General features: G+C 38.5%; 1 protein-coding gene across 1 annotated transcript in view; it reads right to left on the bottom strand.

Moving 5' to 3' along the window:
* The window catches only part of LOC127413584 (protein pygopus-like), a 118,054-nt gene extending 108,089 nt beyond the window's left edge, over nt 1–9,965 (bottom strand). Inside the window, exon 1 of the mRNA XM_051650840.1 lies at nt 9,626–9,965. Coding sequence (XP_051506800.1) covers nt 9,626–9,673 — 48 coding nt within the window. The 5' untranslated portion in view covers nt 9,674–9,965. The remainder of the gene's footprint in view (nt 1–9,625) is intronic.
* Nucleotides 9,966–12,413: the final 2,448 nt, after the last annotated feature.

The raw sequence follows: 12,413 nt of genomic DNA, 5'->3' as shown, positions 1-12,413 counted from the left end.
TTAACACACACACACACACAAGACAGGGATTATGTGTAAAGAGGAAATTAGGTGGATAGACGGGCACAAAAGGTGAGGAAGGAACTGAAAAGAAAGACAAAATGTATGCATAAGTGTACAGTATGTTTAAGGGATGGGATGGTGGGTGTGTTTGATGCATGATAGAGGAACAATGGGAGAACCTAGGAAAAGCAGGTGTCTATCCATCTTCATGAAAAGCAAAAGTACATGAAAGTGGCAAGCACACACTTGTGATCAAACATAGACATGCACACATGCACATATGCACAAAAGCGCATTCTGTTAATGGATGGCACAAAGGAGGAGGGAGGTGACCTAGAATACCACACTCTGACAACATCAAATCAATGCCAAAGGCAGCCCTTATAATTCACTAGTTCAACGCTTTTACCAAAGAGCTCCCTATCACACAATCACCCACGCGGTTGCAGATTGGCATCATTTTAATTCCACATATATTTCTTTTTTCTTGCATTGAGTACATACATGGATAAAAATGTCTGTGTATGAATACATAAAATCATACCCTTACAATCTCCATTAATTAATAATTTACACCCAATTCCATTTGTATCCCTTAGAAAGAAGGAAAAAGATTGCACTTGTGAAAAGCTGCCAAGGTTACTACGACAACTGCTTCTAGGAACCATTGCATTAAGAAGTGCCAGAAATTCTGGGTAATTCTACTTTGGACCACAGATGAAAGCACAGTCATTTGCGTTTGTGTGCGTAAGCAGTCTATTTGGTTTGAAAACTGTCTTACAAAACCAATCAGCACAGTTCATCATAGTGACACGTTCGAATGAGAAACATTTACTTGTCCTGTTGTTGCAAGAGGATTCCTTTGGAATCTTGTGCAAGACGAGGTACTGATTAATCTTCAGATCACATCTGTTTTCAGCTGCACTCTTGGTAGATGTGAACTTTTAGCATCCATTCAGAATGAATTTTATTTTTCTCCTAAAAGTCAACATGAAATCAAAATTTACCCTATTTGCTTTCTTAATTGTGAATGACTAATCAGTGCATGTTATTCCAAAGATATTATTTTTGGTCTTTTTAATACAACATCTACATGTCTTGATCAACTTGCACCACCCAACATATTCTCAAGACAACTCGTAGTAATTTGTATGAAATGGCAAAATCATAATATATCGTATGATTTGGCTGGTACAAAAAGGTACGACTTTTATACACACTGAGACCAACCAATCAACAAACAGAATTTCAAATCCATACAACATAGGCATACAATTTTAGCTGGCCCCCTATCCAACATTTCCTTTTAAGAAGGAACACCATTGAACAAATTTGGTTACTCTTTCCATATTTCTTTATGTAATACAAATTACTGATGTGTCAAAAACCTGTAATACACTACCTTTGTCTCCTTCCAAACCTGATGTTTCTTTCTTCTGTGCTACACAAAAGTTACTTTCCTATTAAAATCATGGTTTACTTTATGGTTAGGTTTAGGTTACAAACAGAAACACATTGTTTGTAGGTTCAATCGTTCTCTACAAGTCATCTCGTACGACTTTGCCATCTCATACTAATAACAACGAGTTGTCATGAGACCAGGTTTCTCCACCTCTAAAACGACTTTCTTTTTTGGCTGATATAACCCTTTTATTTTTCAACCCCTCCCCTAAGATTACTTGTCATGGACACCACTTTTCATGACACTATCAATTCCTGATTGATAAAATGAAGTCCTGCCCTAAATTTTTCCTCATTGAATATCCTGACTCTCTGTGGTCATTAAAATTTCCAGGGCACTTCTCGTAAAGAGTAGGGGTGTAATCCCTGTGTCCTGGCCAAATTCCACCCATGGGCCCTTATCAATCATGGACTCTTAATCCCCTCTATAAATTGGCTATATCCTTCTACTTTCTCCTCTCCACCAATAGCTGGTGTGTGGTGAGCATACTGGCACACTATGGCTGCTGTTGCATCATCCAGTGGTGGTGGTTGAGGAGAGTCCCCTTTTCACAATGTAAAGTGCTTTGAGTGTAGTGTCAGAAAAGCACTATATAAATGTAACATTCATTCATTCATTCATACATTTTAAGCTTTATAAGTCTCTAACAGTGAAAGGTAAAACAAACCGCATCTGATCCACCCTGTCCCACATGTTATTCATATTCTCCTAGGAAAGTCTTAACCACTGGTTCATTACAGTGTGTGTGTATGCGTAAGTGTGAAACGATGATGCAAGCGGGAAGCCACTGCTGGTGCCGAACAAAGACCTGTATTCCATGCAGTGAGATTATAGACAGACATATTGCAGCATATAATGAGACAATGAGAGGACAGAAGAGAGGGTGGAAAGGGAATAATTCGAAGATCTTTACACTACACGTAAATAGTTGTATTAGTCATAAGAATGAGATGTGCTAAGGTCTTTGATATAAACTCAGGGCAGACTGAGATACAAACAAAGAAATGGAGAGATTGAGAGGGAAAGAACTAGTCAGAGAAAGATTAGACAATTGGACAAAACAGAATTCTAAAATAAGACAAAGACAAAAACATTCAGTGGGTACGTGGAGATTTCCATTTCTCATTGTTTTGTCTCGCTTTTCCCCTCTCATTTTTTTCACATCTGACTTTCCTTTTTTCATTCAAAAGCTGCACTCTGGAGTTGTGTGCATCTCAATTAAGGTGTAAATAAGACAGTTATCTTATTGAAGTTATGTAGACTATGCATGTTATAACAATGTTGTAAATGCATAATGACAAAGGAGCTTGTTAAATGGTTGCACATGTTATGACAAAAATGTGTCTATTAGAAAATAAAGCTGGAAACAAACCATAGTTTGCATACAATGAAATTGAATGGTTGTGAATGAGGCTAAAATTTTGCCTAATATCTCTTATTGTGTTGTACAGAAGAAAAAAGCCACACAAGTTTGGAACAACATAAGGGTGAGTATATAAATCCTTCCAGTTTTTCTAATGATGAACTCACTGGTTTGCTACTGACACACGCTCAGATTACCCGTTTACCTGGTTTTAAATAAGACCTGCAGAAGAACTAATCTCATGGGCATTTCATTTTTTTTTTAGGACATTTTAGCCTCAATGAACAAGCAATAGCCTGAGGAGGAGAACAAGAAACTTTTTCCACATGAGTGCTCAGAAATCTGGAGTCAGTCGTAATTTCACACCTATTTGTAAAGCAACAGAAACTTGCCAGAGGTTGTTCCCAAATTGTTGTGTAGAGACTAAGCAACTTTTTTTATGAATTTTAGCTGCTGATGCAGCATGTATATGATGCAAATTAATAATGTTCCTTTGGGCCTTCGAGCCATAACAGATGCTGAGTTCACAGGGGGCTTTATGGTAGTTGACGGTAGCTGATTGAGTTAATGTAAGCAGCATAGGATGCTCTCTCTATTTTATTTTTTCCCTCACTTCCACTTCAATTTTTTCCAAAATTTCTTGTTGCTAAGCTGTGCGTCTCTGATTCATTCAATATTTTTGGCTTACACATTTAGACTTCCTCTTCTCATTCATTTCACTGATCACTGCTATGCCTGCGTGATTTCGCTTTCACTTTTAAAAGAGCAACAAAAAACAACAACAGAAAAAAACAGGTGTGGATAAGCCACCTTCCATGTGTTTGAGAGGCACAGTGGTTTCCGGAGAGTGTGACCAGGAGCGGGCAAAGCTCTGAGGTGAGTGTGTGTGTGTGTTCTCCAGTCTGGTACCTCAAAGTGGTGGAGATAGGAAAGGAAAACAAACAACCCAATAGTCAGTTTGTGTTCCTGTTTATTTTTCATTCCTAAGCAACACTTTTATTTCCTGGTGAGGTCTTGCCTGATCACACTGACGTAGTGTTTGACTTTTCTAAACCCTCCAACCCACACCTTGCTTTCTCCTCTCCTCACCTTAACTCACTCTCTCTCTGTCCTTCTCGCCAACTGGAAAGTGTGTATTTACTATGACACTAGCAGCACCAAACTAAATTGCTAAAGTAATGACTGTTTTAAAACAGGTTTCCCCAAACACTCCATCTGTCTGCCATTGGATGGCCAATGGGTTGGTCTTGCCTCAAACTCATGAATTGGTTGAATCAATGTTGCTGTGTTGGGCTACTCAAACAAATAGAATAATGTTGAAAGCACTTACGTTTTTCTTGGAAATCAAACAACAAATGGCTTGCTTGACTGCAATGCAAGTATTCTAACATCTAAAAAATTACACATATAACCTTTAAAGGAACATTCCGTGTTCATTACAAGTTAAGCTTAATCAACAGCATTTGTGGATTAATGTTGATTGCCACAAAAATTAATTTTGACTCGTCCCTCCTTTTCCTTAAAGAGAGCAAAAATTGAGGAATGAAAGTGAATAGGGCCAATTTTTGGAAAGTTTAAAGTCAGAAATCTGAAGCTTACAAATTTAGAAAAATGATCATTTTAACGGTAAACGCTGTTACATCGTCATGGCAACGCAGTTGTCAATTTGGACAACTTTATACAGAAAAAGCTAGTAATAGATTTCATCACACTAAAACCATGTTAGCACGCATATTGTTTACGCCTTGTGGCTATACTTTTTAAACAGTGAGTATTTTAATGTTTACGGATTGACCCCATTCACTTGCATTGTAAGTGCCTCACTGTAACCCAGTGCTTTTTGCTTTTTTTAAAGAAAAGGAGGGACAAGTCGAAAATTCGAAGTTTTGTGGAAATCAATATTATATTACAAATGCTGTCAATTAAGCTTAACTTGTATTGAACCAGCAAAATCCCTTTACAATAACACATGAGGGTTTACCTCCATAACAGCTGTTTGTTTTTCCACTTGTCACCATTTCATTTTTTTAGTTCTTTTTCTTTATAAAAATTTGAATCACAGAAATACTCTGGAACTGCCAGGGTTCTTCTAAATATGTTTGAAAAGGCTTAAGTAAAGAGGATTACAAGCCCATGTTGGAAAAAGGCACACTCTCTGAATGAATAAGATGATTGTCTGTTTATGTATGAGTTCAGCTGTCACAGACAGTGGATATTTCTTTTGATAGACCAGTGTTTCTGTGATGATATACAGTTGTGCTCAAAAGTTTGCATACCCTTGGAGAATTAGTAATATATGTACCATTTTTAAAGAAAACATGAGTGAGCAGGCAACACACATTTCTTTTATTTCTTATGGGATTCATATTCAACTATAGGTTATAACAGAATAGCACAATCATAAAACAAAACATGGCAACAAAGAAAAAAATGAAATGACCCGTTCAAAAGTCTGCATACCCTTCAGTGAGCCACCACCATGCTTCACAGTGGGGATGGTATTCTTTTCACTATAGGCCTTGTTGACCCCTCTCCAGACATTGCGCTTATGGTTGTGACCATAAAGCTCTATTTTGGTCTCGTCACTCCAAATTACAGTGTGCCAGAAGCTGTGAGGCGTGTCAAGGTGTTGTCGGGCATATTGTAACCAGGCTTTTTTGTGGCATTGGTGCAGTAAAGGCTTCTTTCTGGCAACTCGACCATGCAGCTTATTTTTGTTCAAGTATCGCCGTATTGTGCTCCTTGAAACAACTACACCGACTATTTCCAGAGCAGCCTGTATTTCTCCTGAGGTTGCCTGTGGGGTTTTCTTTGTATCCCGAACAATTCTTCTGGCAGTTGTGGCTGAAATCTTTCTTGGTCTACCTGACCTTGGTATCAAGAGATCCCCAAATTTTCCACCTCTTAATAAGTGACTGAACAGTACTGACTGGCATTTTCAAGCTTTTGGATATCTTTTCCATCTTTATAAAGTTCCATTACCTTGTTACGCAGGTATTTTGACAGTTCTTTTCTGCTCCCCATGGCTCAGTATCTAGCCTGCTCAGTGCATCCACATGAGAGCTAACAAACTCATTGACTATTTATACACAGACACTAATTGCAATTTAAAAAGCCACAGGTGTGGGAAATTAACCTTTAATTGCCATTTAAACATGTGTGTGTCAACTTGTGTCTGTAACAAGGCCAAACATTCAAGGGTATGTAAACTTTTGATCAGGGCCATTTGGGTGATTTCTGTTATCATTATGATTTAAAAAGGAGCCAAACAACTATGTGATAATAAATGGCTTCATATGATCACTATCCTTAAATAAAAGTTTTTTTGCATGATCAGTCATATTTTCAAAATGAATGCCAAAATTTCACAATTTCTGCCAGGGTATGCAAACTTTTGAGCACAACTGTACATATGAAAGGGTACATGTGTGTCTGTGTATGTAGACCACAAACTTGTCCTCGTTGAACTGGTTGTGCCTCTAGGCTATATGGCTTACTATGTCTGTAAACACTAATGATGACCATGAGGGTGAAATGTCCACCTCCCACCACAGTAAAATAACTGACCTGGAGCTCTGGTCTTTTTTGTCTTTGTCTAGATCAGAATCACATTCATACCATACTATCCCAATACATCCATTCTTATCTGTCTCCCCGATCCACCATATGGCTCTCCACTGCAAATCAGCACAATTTCATCATTGTCTCCTCACGAAGGAAAAACTAGTCACTCAAGGTGATGCACTGAGAGCGATTCTTAGTTAGCGCGGGAAATGACAGAGAGATTGTTCGTGGTATGAGAGTGTGCTGAGTGTCGCTCTTTGAAGACTGCTTTTGAACTCGCAAATGCTGTCTCCCAGAAGAAAAAGAAAAAAACAACTCAGAGTTAAATTCCTTCACACAAGCCCTTACTCAGTGATCTCATCCTAGAATTGTCGGTAAGATAAAAGTTGGATATGTTGTTATAAACTTTCACCTAACTTTGAGGTGAGATCCAAGTGTATTCACGAGCATCGCTCGCATTACACTGAACCGCTCTGTGCGTGCACGAGATCTGAAGACCAGCGTGCGCATTCCACTTCGGCCCTTTTATTCATCCTTCAACAGCAGCTTCAAAGCGCTCTGACTCATTTGGCCACAGATCAGTTCAAATCGAGTGGAGCAGAAAGATCCGGTGCGGGAAATCTACAACTGTGGTATTGCCTTCCAGAAAAACAATCCATTTAACTCAGTTCCCCATATTCAAAAGAATTTTGAATATGTATTTATTTTCAATAGGCTTAAAATAATAATAATGTGATAATGAAATATTATTATTTTATTATTATTATTATCATTATTGACATGCTGGTAAATGCAAAGCTTGTTCGACTTTTTATGATGCTTTGACTTAGCTTGGCTTACCTAAAAAAAACATGAATTTACTTTTACTTTACATTTAGTAACAAAATTCTTGACCTAGGATAAAAAGGTCAATGAGGTTACATGGCCAGAACCCTGCTCAAAAAATGAATATTAATATACACAAGTAAGACGTAGGGTACAACAGGGCTAAACACTAAACAGCAACAAAAACTATCACAGTACTTTCCTTAACACCTGTTTATCACTATACACCACAAAATATTCCTGATCCATTAATTTATCACATGCAATGTCTAAAGTTTGACTTTTAGGTAATTTGATCTAATATTTAATCATTTTTAAAATGTTGCAGATTTATGAAGCTAATGAGAATCCCTGAAATTATCACATTTATTATGAGTCAGAATACTTATTTATCATGTTCAGCTTTTTTTTTTAAAGTTCAAGTTTTTTAATAATTATCCAAGAATTAAAGGGATAGTATTTGGGGTAAAACGCCCCCCATAAAACACATTGTTTTAGATTTGTTATACAAAATGTTCAAAATGGGCTCACATTGACTGATCCCATTACAATGGAGATTAATTTGTTTATAGAATACTTGACATGTTATGAAATGCCAAATGGGATTGAATTTAACAGGAAATGTTGAACCCTTTTCTGAAGTGGTTGTTTTAAATAAGCATTATCTTAATTTGTTACTCAAAAAACATCTTGCTGTCTCAAAAGTATTTGCCTAAGTTGACAAATTTTGCCATATAACTATTGCACCTATAGTTACACAAAATCACTTGAACCGCCCTGGGGGCCTTTTAGCCCAAGTGTGGGGTAAAAGGCTTCTTTGCCACCTTTTTTTAAATAAAATGAATTTCAAATAAAAAAAAATTATTAAAAAAAAAAATTATAAAAAAAAAAACTTCCATTATTATTTATTTTCTCACAAGTGATGTTGCTCTATCAATATTCAATAAAAAAGACATGTATTTTTTTTTCAATCTTGATACACTTTGTGACCAGAAAAAAGCTAATTTTCCTTAAGCCCCGTTATACCCTATTTTAATTACAATTAACAAAATTTGATAAAGATTTTATCTATACCTATAAATTAATATTTTGTTTGCGAGGAGACTACTCCATCTTGCCAATCCAAATTTCTCTTTTACCCTCACATTCTTCGGTAGAATCGTGTGTGAGTTTTTGTCAAAGGTTACAGAGAACGATCTCTACAAAGGAAACTCCCCTTTGTGCTATCAGGGAACTTATGATACCGAGAATATGGGACTGCCCAGTGGCGGCAAACGTGCTGTATCTGTGGAAATACAATAGTAGCGTTCGGAAATGTGTTTAGGCAAATCCATGACAAAGGGGGCAGAGCGTAAATCATGCTCGTCATTTAACGTTCCCCTTTGGTTAATTGGCCTCGATTATTGATCAACAAGGCACTGAATTGCACGACATCTCAAGCATGGTCTGAAACAGACATATGGGCACTTTAAGGCTGTTTCTACGAAAACGAATGGTAACATGCACCCTTCTGGTCTGATCTTTTTTTAGGATTGTTTTAAGAGTGAACGAGCCCTCTGCCACCTTCATAATCCCATTACGTATTTTGGTAGCTCGGCTTAATCCTGGACACCAGTCCTGTCCCCCATTTCTCTCTCTCTCTCTCAGCAAACCACATTAACTGTTAAACACTAGACTTAAAACGCGGCCAGTGTAAACACACATTATCGCTAATTTTGAGATGTTTTTTACAGCGACTGCAGCCGCGGAGCCGCACGCTCATCCAAGTCACCAGTTTTCAGTCTTTTGTTAGAGCGCGCAGCCCCGCTGAGTGTCTGATAAATGCCATTTCTTTTCAACAAGCAGACCACATGCTGCTTTAGCAATATGGGTCTATTACCTCTCTGACTCGGGAGATGGTGATTCTGTATTGCCTTCAGCCGTGTGTATGAAAACAAAGGTTTTTCTCAATTGTGAAGTGGCACACGTTCATAGATAAGGCAAGCGTGCTGCCACAAATGGCTTACAACATTTACATCTCATAACATTTAACATATCTGTTCTTTGAATCGGAGTTTGCAATAGCAGGCTGTAATGGAACTTCCTCGGAGTATGTGCGTAAATGCGTGGGACAGCGCCAGTTAATCTTTGATGCAGTCTCCAAGCCTGTCATCTAATCTACCTTATCTAACACACACAAAACCCTGGGATTTCTCCACTCAAGTTTCCAAACTTCACTGTAGATTCCAAGCATAACAATAGGAGTGTACATTGTTTAAAAACCTACTATTGTAAAAAGCCGGTGTGGTGCGCGCGATGACATATAAGTGGTGTCTACGTTTAAACACTTAACAGTCGTTAAATTGGTATGAGCCGCCATTCATAACAATCCATGATGTAAATCGATAATATGAAACTCGTTAACTCACTAATGGGTCCATGCGAGGTGAGTCTAGCCGCTGGGAGACCAGAAGCATCTTGGAGTGCGGGGAAACCACGTAGCCACTGTTAAATCCACTTTGTTTCAGTATGTGTGAACGGTCTTACAGAAAAAGAAAAAAGAAGCCAAATTGGAAAGCTGATTTAAAAAACAAAAAAAAACAAAAAAAAGGTTAATCTGAGCCTTTAAATTATCAAACTATCACCCAGTTGCGTGTGCGATAACAACTAGGCGTGAGTACTTGATCCAAATGAAAGCTAATCTGACATTTCGTTCAGGCGCGAGTCATGTTCACCCTCTTGAAAGGGGACTAAAACCACAAACGTCTGTAACAGCTCTCGCTCCGCACGGCCACTTACGATCATGCGGCTCTGTATCTTCCTAACTGGTGGGCGGAGTCAGCCAGTCATAGGACACTGTTCTGCACGATGTCACAGAGGAGGAGACGCAGATGTTCCACTCGCCGTCTGTACTTAAAGGAATATTACGTCCCTCCATCTGGGTCCTCGAGGTTTCAGTTCACACAATTATGGGCTTCTCACAATTAATTTTGTTAACCAATAGTGTCATTTTAACCCTGGGTTAACATAATCCTGGTTTATCATGTTCAATGTTTCATATTCAATTCCAGTTCCAGGTTTTACTTTATGCAAGGTTAGTTATTAAAGAGATAGTTCATCCAAAAATGAAAAATCTCATTATTTACTCATTTACCTCATGCCATCCCAGACGTGTATGACTTTCTTTCTTCTGCTGGACACAAACAATATCTGAATATCTCAGCTCTGTAGGTCCATACAATGCAAGTGAATGGTGGCCAGAACTTTGAAGGTCCACAAAGCACATAAAGGCAGCATAAAAGTAATACATACGACTCCAGTGGTTAAATTCATATCTTCAGAAGCGATATGATAAGTGTGGGTGAGAAACAGATCAATATTTAAAGTCAGCATGAAACGAAAGTTGTGACCGACTTCCATATTGTGACATATTTCTGAGTGAAACAGCTTATCGAACAAGAAAAAAATGTAGGGTGGGGATTTGAGTTTATCCATTGGCTGCTCATTGGATTGTGAAAAGGGGGCATTGCATACCGGGGTGGAGGCAAATCTGAATGCGAGTTTGCAGTTAACACAAACTCATACACACTCCTTCCACCATGCTGCTCGAGCCAGAACTGATTACCAGGAAATTGAGCAGCGATCTCAACACACTGATAATAGCACACCATGGTTTTTGCTTATGGTGAGGCTGTAGCCGTTGAAAAACAAGCGAGTAAAAGATCACAATATTTCATTATTTATTTGCGAGTTTTGTGGGGAAAAAGCAGAAAATACACCTACATACACCTATGAATATACAAGTAAAGAAAAAAGCCCTGCACCATGGTACAATGATTAAACTCATGCTCTCAAGAGAGCAGCTCAGAAAATGGAGCGCAAGTGAAAGAATACAAAATTAGAGGTATTTTGTGGTGCATGGAAGGATTGTGTCTGTAGCTACAGACAGTCACTAAAAGCTGCCAGGTCAGCATATTTTATCAAACTCATAGAAAATAACCACAACAATCCTAGGTGTTTATTCAGTACCATGGCTAAATTGGTTAGGAATAAAGCCTCAACTGAACCAGATACTGTATTCCGTTGAAGCACAATAGTAATGACTTCATGAATTTATTACTGATAAAATTGAAATAATCAGAAATAAAATTGGAATTATGCGATGGGAGTCACATGAAGCCATGCGAGGATCGGACATGTGAACGGTGAGCTCTGCACACTTTGCTAGTTTTAACACTTCTAATGACATTGACCAGTGAGATTCGATACACTCTGTTCTATAACTGTTCTAGGGGGACAATATGTCAAAGAATTCAAAATCCTCGGGCTCTGGAGACATTAAAAGACATTTACGTACTCAAGTTGACACCCCTGAGCAGGCCCCGACCCAGGGTGTCGATTTGGTTGGAGAGATGAGGGAATTGTGGCAAGAGATGTTGAACATGTCGGCAATGCTGGCGAAGGTCGTTGCTGACTTGGAGGATCTTGTTGTGATACGTCGATCGATCACTGCCATGGAGACGAAATTCTCTGAGGTGGTTACAAGAGTGGGGGATGTCGAGAAACAGATAGATTATCAGGAGTCATCGGAGGGGGAATTATCTGCTAATCCGCTAGTGACCATAGTGGATTTGGAGCATGTCTGGGAGAAGTTGGAGGACATGGAGAACTGTAGACGGCGGAAAAACATTCATATTGTCGGAATTCCTGAGGCCAAAGAGGGTCAGGAAATGGTGAAATTCCTGGATGGGCTCTTTCCAAATCTGCTTGACATAACAGGCAATAAGATGGAAATCAAGCGAGCTCACAGGGTTCCTTCTCGGCGATAAAGATCTTGTGTTACGTGAGGCGAGGAGTAAAGGAAGGCTTTCTTGGAAAAACCACAGTATTTTCTTGTTCCCAGACTTTGTGAATTAAACAAGAGAGAAACGTGATCGATTCAAGGAATGCAAGAAACTTTTACATCAATGGAAGTTCACTTTTGCACTGATATTCCCAGCCAAATTGAGAATAGATGCTAAGGATGGCCATAAAACATTCGCATGCCCACAGCAAGCAATGTCCTTCATAAAGTCAATGGAGTGAGTAAGTTACCTTGTGGTACTCACGTTGCAACCAAGTGGACCTGAACATTCACTAGCAGGGGAGTCATTACACTGATAAATAAATATCTACAATTCAAATGTCTCAAACAGATTAAAGATAAATTAGGAAGAG

The sequence above is a fragment of the Myxocyprinus asiaticus genome, chromosome 2 (genome assembly GCF_019703515.2).
Source record: "Myxocyprinus asiaticus isolate MX2 ecotype Aquarium Trade chromosome 2, UBuf_Myxa_2, whole genome shotgun sequence".
In the NCBI taxonomy this organism is placed as follows: domain Eukaryota; kingdom Metazoa; phylum Chordata; class Actinopteri; order Cypriniformes; family Catostomidae; genus Myxocyprinus; species Myxocyprinus asiaticus.
This window is presented reverse-complemented; position numbering and strand designations above follow the sequence as displayed.